Source organism: Dipodomys spectabilis, unplaced genomic scaffold, assembly GCF_019054845.1.
Source record: "Dipodomys spectabilis isolate Male_0828 unplaced genomic scaffold, ASM1905484v1 ptg000197l, whole genome shotgun sequence".
NCBI classification, from domain to species: domain Eukaryota; kingdom Metazoa; phylum Chordata; class Mammalia; order Rodentia; family Heteromyidae; genus Dipodomys; species Dipodomys spectabilis.
In genome coordinates, this window is record NW_024870874.1 from 2,974,238 (window position 1) to 2,991,058 (window position 16,821).

The window sequence follows — 16,821 nt, forward strand, 5'->3', positions numbered from 1 at the left end:
ACATGAATTTTATGAAGCCTATTACCTTTTTTTCCATTCACTTCCTGAACTTTTACAAAGTACCTACTCTGTACTAGGCATTGTTCTAGCCACCAAGAATATAGTAATGAAGAAGAAAATTATCTTAACATGCTAAAATTATCTTACATGCTAATTGGGGGCAATAATCAATACTCAATAGTCTTAAATAGTGATGGCAAAATACAATAAGACAAAAATCACATGAGAGACGTAGAGGAGAGAAGGTTGCTTTACTTACAGTAAACAAGAATCTCTCTGCAGATATTTAAGTTGAAACCTAAGTGAAAAGAAGTTGGAGGGCAGGCACAGGTGGCTCACGCTTGTAATCCTACCTACTCAGGAGGCTGAGATCTGAGGACCACATTTCAAAGCTAGCTGGGGCAGAAAAGTACATGAGACTCTTATCTCCAATTAACCAACAGAAAACCAGAAGTGGAAATGTGGCTCAAGTGGTAGAGTGCTACATTGAGCTGAAGAACTCAGGGATAAAACCCAAACTTACGACTGACAAAAAAAAAAAAGGATGATAACCCATTGTGTTTTGTTTTGTTTTGTTTTTTGGTCAGTTGTGAGGCTTGAACTCTGGGCTTGGGCTCAAGGTGAGTGCTCTACCCCTTGAGCCACAGCGCCATTTCCCCATTTTGTTTTTTTTTAAGGAAGAATATTCTAATTGGAGAGACAAATGGCTTTGAGACTTTAAAAATCTTTAACAGTAAAAGAAAAAAAAGTGCTGAAAGCCAATGTGGTAGATATATAACAATAAAAAGAAAAATCAGTGAGAGATTAATAATTTCTGACATCTTATAAGATGATGGTAAAGAGTATGGCTGTTAAAGATCAGCATAGTATTACAGACACAGAAAGTCCTTAGACATGAACAAAGAATACTGAGATACTAAGCGTAGATAGGTCAGTAAATAAATTACAAGGTAGAAGAGACCTTGCTGTTAATTAATTAGCTAATTAATTAATGGTCCTCAATTTGAACTCAGGCCCTGAGCCCTTTGCCTAAGCTTTCATGTACAAGGCAGTGCTCTACCACTTGAGCTACAGCTCCACTTCCAGCTTTATTTGGTAGTTAATTGGAGATAAGGGTCTTGGACTTTTCCTGCCTGGGCTGGCTACCAGTTATAGTCAAATCTCAGCCTCCTGAGTAACTAGAATTACAGGTGTGATTCCCCCAGTGCCTGGATGAGATCTCTTCTTCAATATTTTATTTTGAATGATAATGCAATAACTTTTAAGTAATTATTTGACTAATAAATAATAAGTAAACAAAAATATCATCATTCATAAGAAAGTAAAATCTAGCAAGTTAATGTGTTGTCATTGATCTTGTTTCTGCACATGACAGTACTATGGATAGCTAAGTGATGTCTTTGGAAATGTTAACAAATTAGAGGTACAGAATATAAATTTCACTAAATATTAAACAACATGTCAAACTGTAACATTTATAGTTTACTCATTAAAGTTAGAGAGAAGAGTATATGAACTATATATTAAGCTGGTTTGGGTAGAGTTAAAGCTAGAAAAAAGAGCCATAGAAAGGAAACATGATAAAATTCAGTGTGAGCTTCACAAGTAGGAATTATATATGCAATTGATTCTATTATACATAAATACTCTCTTGTAAAAGGAAATCACGTTGGCTTACTTCATTATTATCATGTTTGATGAAATGACCAGTTTTGTTAGTAAATGAAATGTGAAAATTGACATGTTATGCATAAGCTTTAGGATCCTACTCTGCCATGTTTGTTGTCTTCTCTCTGTCACTGATAAAATAATATTCTAAATAGTGGCTTTTTTTAATGAATGTATCAGAATAAGAACCACTTAGAGCAAAGCCATTGCTGATCTTCAGTGGTACATAGGGAAAATGAGAATGTTGGAAGTCATCAGATTTGTGATGTGTAGTATTTTGTCAATACGTAGCATGGCTCAAAAAGATTCATGGGTATGGTCATTGGTGCACAAGATGACAGGAATCAAATAGAAGAGAAGTAGACTACATTTTGATAAAATAACTATTAGCTTAGAGAGTGTGACTGCCTCATATGTGAAATGATATTTGGGCTCCCCAATCTTCTGAAGATAAGAAGCAGGTAGAAAGATATGCTTATCTTTCTATACCTGATTCTCTAGTGTGCTTTTTAGATTGATCTAAGGCCAGAGCCAAGAGAACAGTGAAGCAGAAAGAATTCTCAGATGGCCAAATCGGGCCCTAATCAAGATTAACTCTGGACCTGGGCACTATCCCTCAGCTCTTTAGCTCAAGGAGAGCACTCTACCAATTTAGCCACAGTACCACTTCCGGTTTTCTGAGTGGTTTATTGGGGGTAAGAGTCTCAAAGAGTTTCCTGCCCAGGCTGGCTCTGAACTGTGCTCTTCAGATCTCAGCCTCCTGAGTAGGTAGGATTAAAGGCATGAGCCACCGACACCCAGCTCAAGGCTGCTTGTACCTTCAGTCACCAGTAACTTCTACCCAAAGAAACTTCAAAACAAGTATATATCTCTTTCTCTTTCATTGTAGTTACCCAGTCTGGATCCCATCATTGACTGTTGGAAGGTAAATGAAGTCTTTATAGCTCACCAGATCAAGATGATACATACATAGAACCAATATAGAGTTTGTTGCCTTGAGGTAGGATTATAGCTCAGACTGGAGAACTTAGATAGGAAGCTTGAGGAAAGGAAGGGGAAAGAAAGAGACTAAAGCTTTATTCACAGATCATAGACTTTGAGTTAGAAATAATGACCTATAGGATTTTAGATTGTTTCTTTTCTTTCCTTTTTTTTTTTGTCAGTCATGGGGCTTGAACTCTGAGCTTAGGTGCTGTCCCTGAGCTCTTCAGCTCAAGGCTTGCACTCTACCACTTGAGCCACTGCACCACTTCCAGTTTTCTGAGTGGTTTATTGGAGATAAGAGTGTCACAGACTTTCCTGCCCAGGCTGGCTTTGAAACCACAATCCTCAGATCTCAGCCTCCTGAGTAGCTAGGATTACAGGTGTGAGCCACCAGAGTCCAGCTAGGTTGTTTCTATTAGTGAGAATATCTTGAGAAAAACAAAATAAGAACTGATTGTAAACCAAAGACATAAAATTATTTTTTGGGGGGGGGGTCCGGTTGTGGGGCCTGAACTCTGTGCCTGGGCGCTGTCCCTCAGCTCTTCCCTCTGTCCCTCAGCTCAAGGCTAGCGCTCTACCACTTGAGCCACAGCGCCACTTCCGGCTTTTTTCTTTTTGCTTATGTGGTGCTGAGGAATCGAACCCAGGGCCTCAGGCATGCAAGGCAAGCGCTCTACCACTGAGCCATCTTCCCAGCCCAACATAAAATTATTGTAGTCAGAAAGTCAGACTTTGCTACAGTGGCTTTGATCCTTTTTTGGGGGGGGGGGGTACGGTCATGGGGCCTAAACTCTGAGCCTGAGCTCTGTCCCTCAGCTCTTCAGCTCAAGGCTAGCGCTCTACCACTTGAGCCACAGCACCACTTCTGGCTTTTTTTTTTCTTTTTGGCTTATGTGGTGCTGAGGAATCAAACCCAGGGCCTCAAGCATGCAAGGCAAGCGCTCTACCACTGAGCCACCTTCCCATCCCTGACTTTGACCCTTATTACAGATTTTATTTCATTTCCCTGTTGATATCAAGTTTAGCCAGGTGACTTGGTTTGGGAAATGGAGCATATAAATGTATACATCTATCTAACATAGATGTATATACTGCATATATATATATATATGTACAAGATGGATGAGTCAAAAATGAAGGAGCTTTGCATTCCTTATAGATAGAATATCCTGCACAAAGCAGAGAGCTGCAAAGTGCACAGTGTTAAATACAGAGTATGCAAAAGGAAGTGCCGCAGAAACTATGGTGAGGACACAGACTGAATCGAGGGGAAGGGTGGGGAATCAGATTGAAAAGGCTAGTTCAGGTTTTTGAGAATTTGACATCTGGAACATTATCTTTTAGGCTATTAAGATTCATAAATTGTTTTCTTTTCTGTGCTTGTCTTGGGACCTGAACTCGGAGCTTGGATACTGTCCCTGATCTTTTTCTTTTTTCTCAAGGCTAGTGTTCTACCAATTGAGCCACAGCTTTACTCCAGCTTTTTGGCGGTTAATTAGAGATAATAGCCTCACAGATTTTCCTGCCCCAGTTGGTTGTGAGCCACAACCCTCAGATCTCAACCTCCCGAGTAAGTAAGATTACCGATAAGAGCACACGTGCGATTTCTTCAAGGGCCCGGGCTTGGGGTGCCCTTCTTCCCCCATGGCCGGACACCTGCCTTCTGACTTCCCCTTCTCGCCCCACCAGGAGGTGGGGCGACGGGCCTGGAGGGCTAGAGGCGGGCTGGGTGGACAAGCGTACTTGGCTGAGCTCCCAAGGCCCTCCTGGTGGGCCTGAAATCGGACCAGGGGTTGGACCAGGTTCTAAGGTATGGGGGATTGCTCCTTGCCCTTTGCCATTTGAGTTCCATGGAGGAGTGGCGTACTGTGAACCTCAAGTTGGAGTGGGCCTAGTGCCCCAAGTCGGAGTGCAGCCCTTTCATCCCGAGAGTGAGGTGGGAGCCGGGGTGGAGAGCCACTCCAAGGGGGCTTCCGCTGGGCCCTGCACTGCCCACCCTGATGCTGTGAAGCTGGAGAAGGAGAAGCAGGAGCAAAACCCTGAGGACAGCAAGGATCTGCATTAAAAACGTGAGCAATTTGCCAAGCTGCTGAAGCAGAAGAGGAGCACTCTGGGATATACCCAGGATAATGTGGGGCTCACCCCGGGGGTTCTCCTCGGAAAGGTGTTAGGTCAAACCACCATCTGCCGCTTTGAGGCTCTGCAGCTTAGTTTCAAGAACACGTGTAAGCTGAGGCCCCTGCTGCAGAAGTGGGTGGAGGAAGCTGATAACAATGAGAACCTTCAGGAGATATGCAAAGCAGAGACCCTTGTGCAGGCCCGTGAGAGAAAGCGAACAAGTATTGAGAACCTTGTGAGAGGCAACCTGGAGAGCATGCTCCTGCAGTGCCCCAAACCCACACTGCAGCAGATCCACATTATTGCTCAGCAGCTGGGGTAGAGAAGGATGTGCGTGCCCCACGCCCTGGCCCTGTGTCTAACCTTCTCTTTCCCCGCTTAGGGAAGGAGTGGTAGGGCTCCTGTCATGCCACTCTAGGGCTGTTGGCCTTAGGGGAATGACTCAAGTCCTGAGATTATGGTCTAATGTCACTTTCTCCTGTGTTGTCAACTCCCAGGTGGTCCAAGTGTGGGTTCTGTAACCAGCGCCAGAAGGGCAAACGATCAAGCAGTGATTATTCTCAACGAGAGGATTTTGAGGCAGCAGGGCCTCCTTTCCCAGGGGGACCTGTAGCCTTTCCTCTGGCCCCAGGGCCCCATTTTGGAACCCCAGGCTACGGGACCCCTCACTTTGCCACACTGTACTCTGTCCCTTTCTCCCAGGCACAAGCCTTTCCCTCTGTCCCTGTCATCACGGCTCTCCCATGCATCCAAACTGAGATGCCTGCCCTTCCTAGAGATGGGGGAACCGAGAAAATGGCAAAGCTAGAGAAGGAGAACCTGGAGTCTGTGCCAGGGCTTTTGGGATTAAGTTCTTCATTCATTAAGGAAGGAATTGGAAGCACAAAGGGGGGAGGGGTGGTCCTGGAGGGGGGAAGTGGTTAGAGGGAAGGTAAAGTTCAATGATGCTCTTGGTTTTAATCCCCATGTTATTCAACTTTGTTCTTGAATAAAGAAGCCTGGGACACAGTAGATAGATAATTCTGTCTTTAGTTTATCCTTTAGTTCCTGAAGAGGGAGCAGAGGTGGAGAAAACTAATGGCCCATACTAACTGCTTTCATACCATTCTGAAACAGAGGCATTACCTAAATTGCTTTGTGTGTGTGCATGCACACGCACACTAGTACTGGGACTTAAACTCAGGTCCCTCATATTCTTGCTTGAGTTTTTGGTTCAAGGCTGGGGCTTCTTCACTGGTATTACCCCTTTCCTCATTCTCCCCATCCCTCCCATCTCTGCTCATTTTGCCCACCGCCCCAAAGAACCTAACTACATTCCCAGAACTTTCTAAGAACTAGGAAGCAAAGAGTAGCAAACTCACAAAAAAGTCAGGTCCACAAGAATAAGAACTCAGGGATGAATGAAGCTGCTTTTGCTTTATTTCATTTGGAAATAAAAAATGAAGTTTTGAAAAGCCCCCCCAAAAATGCACACGTGCGTGCGCACACGCGCGCACACACAGACTGTGACCTAGAGGATCAACATTTGAAGGCAACCCTAGCAAAAAGTCTGCAAGACTCCACTTCTAAAGTAACCAGCAAAAGGCAAAAGGTTGGATCTGAGATGTGTCTCAAGGAGTAGTAAACTAACCAGACAAAGATATTTTTGTTGTTTTCAAGGTGCTTTACAGAGGGGCTACTATTTCATAAGTTAGGTAATGAACACATTTCTTTTTTTGGTCAATGTCACTCCTTCCTTCCTTTTCTCTCAGTTTCCACTTTCTGTCACTGCCCAGAACTTACATAGGTTATTTTTCATATATATGGAATGAACTAATGCATAATTACATTAGTTTACCCTTCCTCTCTCATTTTCTGAACCTCTCTTCCCCCCCTAAAAACCTCAAAGCAAGAACAAACCCTACCTCCACCAACTACAATAACAACAGCAACAGCAAAACCATGTTTAATAAAGAAAAAAATATTGGTAGAGTGCTTGCCTAGCATGCATGAAGCCCTGGATTCGATTCCTCAATACCACATAAACAGAAAAGGCTTCAATTAACCACCGGAAGGTCAGAAGTGGCACTGTGGGCTCAAGTGATAGAGTGCTAGTTTTGAGCAAAAGAAGCTCAGGGACAGTGCTCAGGCCCAGGACAGAAAAAAAAAAAAAAGGAAAAAAATTATATCTAAACCCAGAATAAAGCAGTTGCAGGGCATGTGATTTTAATAATTGAATTGAATTGGAATGTTTACCATCCAAATCTGAAACCAATGCCCGTTTTATTTATTCTTATTTTTTACTTGCCAGTTGTGGGTCTCGAACTCTGGACCTGGGCATTATCCCTGAGCTCTTTTGCTCAACCCTAGCATGCTACCACTCTGAGCCACAGTGCCACTTCTGGCTTTCTGGTGGTTACTTGAACATAAGAGTCTCACAGACTTTCATGCCTAGACTGGATTTGCACCATGATCCTCAGATCTCAGCCTCCTGAGTAGCTAGGATTACAGGCATGAGCCACCAGCATTGTATTGCATTGTATTGTATTGTATTTATTTTGTCGGTTGTGGGGCCTGAACTCTGGGCCTGGGTGCTGTTCCTCAGCTCTTCAGCTCAAGGCTAGCACTCTACCATTTGAGCTACAACATCACTTCTGGCCTTTTCTGCTAAAGGGGTGCTAAGGAATTGAACCCAGGGCCTCATGCATGCAAGGCAAGCACTCTACCATTGAGTCATTTGATTCCCAGCCCATCATTTGATTTCTTGTTTCTTTGTTTTATTTAATTTGTGAATAACTTTAAAATACAAAAAATATAAATAACTTGTTCAAGTTAAACAAAATTGCATACAATTTTAGATCTAAAAGTAACCATCACTAGTACCTAAATAAAATAAATTATTCTTTTTGCATATTTGCTCTGATGACTGGAGCCTAGAAACTTAGAGAAGTTTTACTGATTATGTGTTGATATTCATGATTGATAGTATAGAAATTGTTTCTTTTTTGTTCTCATCTTAGGGCTTAAACTCATGACCTGGGTGTTGTCATTGAGCCTCTTTTTGTTCAAGGCTAATGCTCCACCACTTGAGCCACAGCTCTACTTCCGTCTTTTAGGTGGTTGATTGAAGCCCAGGCTGGCTTTGAGATCTCAGCTCCTGCTGGGAAGGTGGCTCAGTGGTAGAGCACTCGCCTTGTATGCCTGAGGCCCTGGGTTCAATTCCTCAGCACCACATAAGCAAAAAGAAAAAAGCCGGAAGTGGCACTGTGGCTCAAGTGGTAGAGTGCTAGCCTTGAGCTGAAGAGCTGAGGGACAGCGCCCAGGCCCAGAGTTCAGGCCCCGCGACCCGGACTCCCCTCCCCCCCTACCCCCCCCCAAAAAAGAGATCTCAGCTCCTGAGTTGCTTGGGTTATAGTCGTGAGCCACCAGCAGCTAGCAAGAAATAGTTTCTTTAGAGAAAAATAAGTAATTCTTGAGCCAGGGAGAACAATTATAATAATGTAAATTGAAGTCAGAATCCTATACTTATATTCTGTTTGCATTTAGGCTTTGAAATATTTTTTTAGTAGATAAATTGACAACTGAAGTTGTTTTTATGATAGTACAAATGAAAATTATATTTTTACTTGCTAATAAAGATTTTGAGACTATACTTAATCTAAAAACAAATAAGGTTTTCTACCAGTATGATTATTTAACATAAAGTATAATTAATTATAAAATTTATACTAGAAAAATGAAAGCACTTGGTGGTCTGTGAATGTTTACTTCTGAAGGCTTCACTGTCATCAGTTCAAATTAAATAGTTGAAGCACTTAATGTACAAAATTCAATTAATATTAAAAAGAAAAGAAACTAGCAATTTTTTTCGGTCGTGGGTCTTGAACTCTGGGCCTGGGCACTGTCCCTCAGCTCTTCAGCTCAAGGCTAGCACTCTACCACTTGAGACACAGCTCTACTTCTGGTTTTCTGGTGGTTAATTAGAGATAAGAGTCTCATGGACTTTCTTGCTCAGGTTGGCTTTGAACCACAGTGCTCCTATCTCAGCCTCCTGAGTAGCTAGGATTACAGGCCTAAGCCACTGGCACCTGGCAGAAACTAGCAATTTTTTTTTTGGGGGGGGGAGGGGGTCTGGTCATGGGGCCTGAACTCTGGGCTTGGGCACTGTCCATAAGCTCTTCAGCTCAAGGCTAGCGCTCTACCACTTGAGACACAGCGCCACTTCCGGCTTTTTTCTTTTGCTTATGTGGTGCTGAGGAATCGAACCCAGGGCCTCATGCATGCAAGGCAAGTGCTCTACCACTGAGCCACCTTCTTAGCCCGAATCTAGCAATTTTAAATAATAGTACTTCTTTATTGAAACTTTGTGGCTAACTAGTATCTTAGGATAAGTTTATGTGTTTTGAAATATTACAATAAATACTAGACCTTCAGCTTATAGTGATTTTTGTTTATGTATTTTCTACCTCCTTTCCACATAATTTATTGTTTCTCTTCAAATTTTCAATTACAGTACTCTTCCTCCTCATTCTTCTTTTCTTCTTTTGGTGTCTGAGACAAGATCTCTGTACAGGCTGACCTCTAATTCATTATGTAGCCCAAACTGATCTTGAACTCTTAAACCTCTTACATCAGCCTCCTGAATGCTGAGATTACAGATATGTACCACCATGTCTCACTAATTTATCTTTCCTATGAATTCCTTAATTTATTCAGTCACTTGCTCATTAATTAAAGTTATGTTGGGTGCTTGCTAAATATGTTTTAGTTTGCTAAGTACTTAGGATAAATATATTAAGATAGGGCCGGGAAGGTGGCTCAGTGATAGAGTGCTTACCTAGCATGCATGAAGCCCTGGGTTCGATTCCTCAGTACCACATACACAGAAACAGCTGGAAGGAGCCCACACCTGTAATCCTAGGTCCTAAGGAGGCTGAGATCTGAGGATCTCTGTTCAAAGTCACTTTTGGTTTTCTGATGGTTAATTGGAGATAAGAGTCTCATGGACTTTTCTCTGCGGGCTGGCTTTGAACCTCAACCCTCAGATCTCAGCATCCTGAGTAGCTAGGATTACAGATGTGAGCCACCAGTGATACCTCTTAGTGTTGACATCTTAAGTAGTAGTATTGTTGATATTAAGTTTCTAATCTAAAAACACATTTTTTTTCCATTTTGTTTCCTCTTTAATTTCTTTCAGTAAAGTTTCATAGTGTCACTTATATAAGTCTTTCAATTCTTTGGTTAGTTACTATGGATGTTGTTCCTTTGATACAATTACAAATGGAATTATTTACTTAATTTTTGTATTTTAGATTCCTTATTGTTGGTGTATAGAAATGTAAGTGATTGTACCCTGCTTCTTTGCTAATTGTCTTTCAGTTTTGTGGTTTTCCATTTTCATATATATCTCTTTGCTTTGTTTGATGGTGCTAGGTTTGAGATCATGTTTCTACTTTGCCAGTTAACTCTTTTTCCCATCTCCTAATAGAAAACTAGAAATAGACTGAAAGGGGGAAAATGATATATTGTTTCTTGCTTTGTTTTCTGTTCTGGTAATCATTATTTCAGAAACACTGTTTGATCTTAAAAGTAACAGTAATTGCTGTAGTAGCATTTTTTTCCATCTTGCAGGATTGGGCTATTTTTTAGGGGAGGTGGGAGAGTAGAAAGTGTCTTTTTTTTTTTTTTTTGAGACAGGATCTTGTTCTACAATGCAGGCTGTCTTCAAATTTGCTATCTAACGTAGGCTGAAGCTCAATTTTATAACCCTTCTTCAACTCTTCTTCACAAATGCTTGTATTACAAGGATGTACCAGCTTGTTCAGTGCCTTGTAGGTGGTGGTATTTTATTTGTTGTTGTTGTTTTGTTTTTTGTTTTTGTTTTTTGTTGGTCATGGGGCTTGCATTCTGGGCCTAGGCACTGTCTCTCAGCTCTTCAGCTCAAGGCTAGCGCTCTACCACTTGATCCATAGCACCACTTCTGGCTTTTTCTGCTTATGTGTTGCTGAGGAATCGAACCCAGGGTCTCATGCAGGCAAGGTAAGCACTCTACCACTGACCCATCTTCTCAGCCCTGTTTGTTTGTGTTTTCTTTTCTTGGTGCTGGTTTGGGGGCTTTAATTCTTGGCCTGGGCACTGTCACTGAAGTTGGCTGTCGTTGTTGTTGTTTATTGTTTATCTCAAAGCTAGTTCTCTACTACTTGAGCCACAGCTCCCTTCTGCTTTTTTTTGGGGGGAGGGGTCTGGTTATGGGGCTTGAATTCTGGGCCTGGGCGCTGACCCTCAGCTCTTCAGCTCAAGGCTAGTGCTCCACTTGAGCCACAGTGCCACTTCCAGCTTTTTTCTTTTTGCTTATGTGGTGCTGAGGAATCGAACCCAGGGCCTCATGCATGCAAGGCAAGTGCTCTACCACTGAGTCACCTTCCCAGCCCTCACTTCTGCTTTTTTTGGTGCTTAATTGGAGATAAGAGTCTCTTGGACTTTGCTATCTGGGCTAGCTTTGAGCTGCAATCTTCAGATCTGAGTAGCTAAGATTACAGATGTCTGCCAATGTCACGTAGCCCCTTGTAGTCTTTTTTTAATGTATGAAAAACTTGTCTTATTCCAATTTCTCAAATTATCTAATATACACTCCTCTTCTTTTTTTTTTTCTTTGCCAGTCCTGGGGCTTTAACTCAGGGCCTGGGCACTGTCCTTGAACCTCTCTGTGCTCAAGGCAAGTTCTCTACCACTGGAGCCACAGCACTGCTTCTGGCTTTTTCTGTTTATCTGGTATGGACTAATCAAACCCAGGGCTTCAAGAGTGCTAAGCAAGCACTCTACCACTAAGCCACATTCCCAGCCCCTACCCTGCACTCCTCTTTATAATGTGAAGTTTAGTTTCATGGAATCTATTTCTCAAATTCCTTGGGCATCAGCACCAGACAGCTCATACAGTTTAAATTCTAGTTCCATGTGGTTCTGAAATGCTTGGTTTGATTGTCAACCCAGGAACATCACCCTTCTATTTTTGAACCTTGAAAGATTGCCTTTAGCCTCCTGAGAAGGTGGGATTATAAGCACGAACCATGGAGCCCAGTTATAACTCCATTTCTAAGAGTCTGAGAATATATTTTTTATTGGAGCAGGACTTGTAACAAATGAAAAGGATAAGAATGGAAGGTAGTGACTGTAATACACGGACTCGGGACCCCGGAAAGACCACCAGAGACCACGACTAAAGCAAACAGCAAAAGAGCCGTTTATTTGCAAGCTCGAGCTGGATCCTCTGCGCACTTGGTAACCAGTGACGCTAACAGGCCCCAAATCTAAAATCAGCATGACTTTTATAGTATTGAACAAACAAGTTTAAGGGATTTCCACACAGGCAGTAACACGATTGGTAGATTTTTTACAGAGATTATACTATTGATCCACGTTTGACGGTTCGATGGTTGCAAACCCGTTCTGTTCCTGGAACACCTTTCAGCAGGAGTTCTGCTTTCTCCTGACTGGCTGTTGCTAGGGGTAGACAGGGTTGATGGCCATCTGTGATTTTTCTGAATATTGTTTTTTCTTTTTCTCAGGTTATTCTGAGGGCAGCCTAGCACAAGATGGTGGGGCCAGTCTCTAAATGGAGTTACTTTGGCTCTTCATTGGCCAGTGCCCAATCTAGCACACTTTTTGTTTGTCTACACAGCAACCATTCATTTACACTGTTCTACATATAATCCTCCTCAGAATAACAGTAACAATAAAATCATGCTGTCACCAAACACTGGGAGAATATTCCTAATATAAAGGAAAACACTGTCATCAAGGTCAGACTTTGTCCTTGATCTTTAGGCATATGGGATCAGACTCTAGTTACAAGTACATGGAGATGGACATCAGGGTAGTTTTGCTTAGTAATTCATTTTAGTGTCTTTAACAAGACAGTCTGTTGGGTAGGAAAGAAAGCTCTAATTTTACTAACAAAGAGAACCCCCCAAAATGCCGCAGTTCACGTTCCACGGTCAAGATGCCATTCTCCTCCAATAAAACCCTCCACAAACTTGCCTGAAGTCTGAGCTGATGGGTTCAGCTTCACTGATTGTTGGCTGCATTGATTATAGGATTTCATGAGATGTGATACTTTTTAGAATGATTATTCTCAGTGGAGGTGTATGTGGGTAACAGTGGTGATAGTTCTCTTCAAAGGACATTCAACAAAGTGTAAACACTTTAGTGTTTTTAGTCGCCTCAACTTGGATGAGTATAAGCTGGATAGAGGCCAGAGAAGTGGGAACATCCTATACATTACAGGACATTATTTCACAGCCTTGTGCTACTGGTCTCAAAATATTCACAGTAGCTTTTTTTTTTTTTTGCTATGGGCCTGGTGGGTGTGTCGAAATGGGGACATTCATGAACCCCAGGAAAGTGGTGTTGGGTCCTGGCTGCATGCCTGCAAAGTTGTCATTGTGAAGAATATTGAAGATGGTACCTCAAATCACTGCTACAGCCAAGTTTTGGTGGCTGGAATTGATGGTTATCCTTGAAAAGTAACAGGAAAAAAAACCCACCAAGAGGTCAAAGATCAAGTCCTTTGTGACTATTTGTAATTACAATAATCTTATTCCCACAAAGTACACAGTGGCTATCCCCTTGGACAAAACTGTGCTCAACAGGATGTCTTCAGAGACCCAGTTCTTAAATGCAAGGCCAGATGGAAGGGAGGAGGGTGGAGGGGGGGTGGGCAAGATGAAGTTCAAGAAGAGATACAAGGTCAGCCAGAAAAAGTGGTTCTTTCAGAAGCTTCAGCTTTAGATTTTGTTGTTGTTGTTGTTTCTTTGTTTCAATCATTAAAAATAAGGAAAATTATATCCACAGTGCCTAAGTTGAGAAAAGCCTATATAAAAGCAATCAGAGTGGCTCTGTGTCCCCCCCCCACCTCTGAAACAAAGTTTTTAGGAAAAAACAAAAACAAAAAACAACCCTTCTTCTAATTTCCCAAAGCCTTGGAGAGCTTCTGCTTCAGCCTAAACCACAATGTCAGTGTTGACATTTTGCTGTCCTCCTCATTGCCTGAATGACTTTAGGTAGCAATTCTCAGTATCAACATGCTCTTTTAGCCCTGAGCATTCACATATATTCCTTCTCTGTCTCCTTTCCTCGATTCCTTGGAGGAGTTCATATACTTTCTACCTGGATCTAAACATAATTTTGTATAGAATGACTTTCTTGAGTCTTTCGTCCTCCTTTTGCAAGGGTCCCACATTTTACTCTAGTAGCCTTATAAGCAGTAACAGTAATTTACCGGATTATATCGTCAACTGTAACTTCTTATCAGGTAAGGAAAAGTCAAGAAGCATTTTGCAGAAGGTACATTTCACAAATTATTCCACATAAATATTTTCAAGCTTGGTGCACTATTGGTTACTATTACAAAAGACTTCAACACTGCATTATGTGATTCCATTTCTGAAAATTTTTATTTCAGAGCCTTTTAGATCCCAGTATTTCCTATGCACCAATGATTGCCATTCAAAGATTACGGTGGAATAAATATTGAATTGAATCAGCTTTACCCAAACTTTCCTCTACCCTCAATATACAGTATGAAAATCATTGAAACGGTTTCAGGTTCTAGCATTTTAATATCTTAAAACAAGTTAACATACATGTGAGTAAATAGGGCTTTCAGACTGTTGAAAAATTGCCAGACCTGTGTGTACATATTGTTCTGATTTTACTAATGGATTAAAAATGTCTTAGATAAATTTTATAGCTAGATATGGCATTATTTCATTTAGTGCTAGACAAACAGCCTAAGAAAAATTCACAGTTGTAAGAAGGAATTTTCCCCATTGCTATTTTCTTAGCAAAGCTTGCATATTTTATTTGGAAATGTCTATGTACAGTACAATAGTAAGTACAACTAAAGAGATACTGAACAATTTTTTTCTGTTAGAATAATAATGTTCAAAATGGCAACTAAACAAACTAGTGGAGTTTTGTTTTGCACATTCCACGATATCTTAAGAGATTCAATTATTGGGTGAGTTTGGCTGTGGGATGAGGTATGGTTTTTTGAAGTGACTTAAGGTAGCAAAGGTCCTTTTGTGGAACATTTATTCTAACTTGTTTAATAAAATGAAAACTAGGGGCTAGTGGTATAGTCATACAGTTGTGGCCTAGAGATCATGAAGCTGTGGGTTGGTTGCCACCATCTCAAAGCAAAACAAAGAATTAATTCATTAAAAAGAAAAAAAAAAAGCAGAGAATCTGAAACATGAACTCCCTCCCCACCGTTGAGCGGAGGGGCGGGACTAGGCGCGGAGGGGGAGGACACTGAGTGAGATGGGCGGAGCCTCCAGGCTTGTGGGCGGAGTCTGAGCTCAACGTCTCACCTCCCTTTCGACTTCCGCTGTGCTGCGTGCGTCACCTGTGAGCGAAGGGGGTCGGCTGGCGGCGACTGTTGCGCATGCGTTCTCCCGCCGCTGCGCGAAGGGCCGCACGCAACCTACTTTCACTTCCTTCTTGTCAGAGCTGTATCCGGGTCAACGCTTTCTCTATTGTCTGTGGCAGTCGCCCTCCGACTGCAAACTCTGGGTCTTTTGTCGCTTCGGGTGCAGGCCAATAAAGTTTTTCTTCGTTTTTTATTTTTTCCTCTAGTTGTAGCTGTGGACAGTTGCCTTCCCGGGGCCCGCCGGGCTGGCCTGGCTGCCCGGACCTGAGGGCGCCTGTGTCCGGGGTGGGGCGCCGGGGGACGGGGCGCGGGCCGCGGGGGCCGGGCGGGGGTCGGGGCGGGGGTCGGGCTGACGGGGTGGGGGCTGCGCTGGGGGCGCCCCGCGAGGCCCGCTCGCGTCCTCCGGCCCGGCCTCCGCGGCCCCGGGCCCCCGCCGTCTCTCCTAGGTCTCTCCAGACGAGCACCGCGCGGATTCCTTAGTAAGTGCATCCGAGGCCCTGTGGGGAGCGAGGGCCGTTTCGACCCTGGTAGACGGCCGGGCTCGGGGTGGGGCGGGTGGGCAGGGGGTGCCCGGCCGTTCCTGGGGCGCCGGTCCGGTCCTGGGGTGGATTGCGCTACCTCTCTCTGGGCTGCTTTTTCTCCCGGGATTTGCGTTTTCTAGTGATTGTTAAGTTGTCTGAACGAAAGACCCTGCGTAAGATGTACAAGGAGGGGGGCCGTGGGATTTTCGCCTCTCTCCGGGACCCTGAAACGGACCCCAGAGGTATCCAACCTTCTCCTTCACCCCAGGCCCCACTCCAACCTTCTCCGACAACTCAAGACAAAAGAGCATCTTGATCTTCCCTCCGCATCCCCAGTCTCCCCAGGGTCCGCTGTGATTGTGAATGACCATGTCATTTTATTTTTCTTTCTTAATAGTGGATCGCAGCTCCAAGAGGAGGCAGGTGAAGCCTTTGGCAGCTTCTCTCCTAGAAGCTCTCGATTATGATAGTTCAGATGACAGTGATTTTAAAGTTGGAGATGCTTCAGGTAAATGTTTCCTTTCTCTCCCCCTTGCTCAGTTTTCCTGGAGTGGGGCTAACTTTATATTTTATTTTGTTGTTGTTTTTGTTAATCTTTGTAAGAAAGAACCAGTTTTGATTAAAATGTGAAGGTAAAGTGGCAGAAGATAAACTTCATTTTGTTTGGTAGATTTTCTGCATTTCCCTGTCATTGCTTCTGTTTTCCTTTGATACTTCTTCAGAGATAACTGGCTGGTAGGAAGGACTTTGTCCAAAGACACAAACATATCTCCACTATTGTACACTTTACAATGTGCTTATTTCGTGGACTGAGGAAAAGTAAAGAGGTTCCTTAAAATACAACATCCCAAGGGTAATGTAGACTATGAATAACTGAACAAAGTTCTCTTTCTCACTTGGCACCCTCTGAAGAGATTTTGTGTTCTGTCAAATCTCTTACTACAGTAAAGTTGATCAGAGTGAGAATTATTTTTTGGTGGTACTGGAGTTTGAACTTAGAACCTCATCACTGCTAGCCTAGTGCTCCACTATTTCAGACAGGTTTCCAGCCCTTTTTAAGTGTATTTTTTCAGATAATGTCTCATGTTTTGTGTCCCTCACAGGCCTTAAAACATGATCCTC

At 42.8% G+C, this 16,821-nt stretch overlaps 1 protein-coding gene and 1 pseudogene across 3 annotated transcripts in view; both read left to right on the top strand.

The window, feature by feature from the left end:
• Positions 1-4,296: 4,296 nt before the first annotated feature.
• LOC122121855 lies at positions 4,297-5,528 on the top strand (annotated as a pseudogene).
• Positions 5,529-15,551: 10,023 nt separating this feature from the next.
• Positions 15,552-16,821, top strand: part of Phf14 (PHD finger protein 14) — a 149,469-nt gene continuing 148,199 nt past the window's right edge. For 2 of the 3 annotated variants that reach the window (XM_042695913.1, XM_042695914.1), the window contains exons 1-2: positions 15,552-15,657; positions 16,097-16,207. In XM_042695913.1, the coding sequence (XP_042551847.1) occupies position 15,657; positions 16,097-16,207 (112 nt within the window). In that variant the 5' untranslated portion in view covers positions 15,552-15,656. Of the gene's footprint in view, positions 15,658-15,779; positions 15,942-16,096; positions 16,208-16,821 lie in introns of those variants that run through there. The other variant, XM_042695912.1, reaches the window with a different exon arrangement.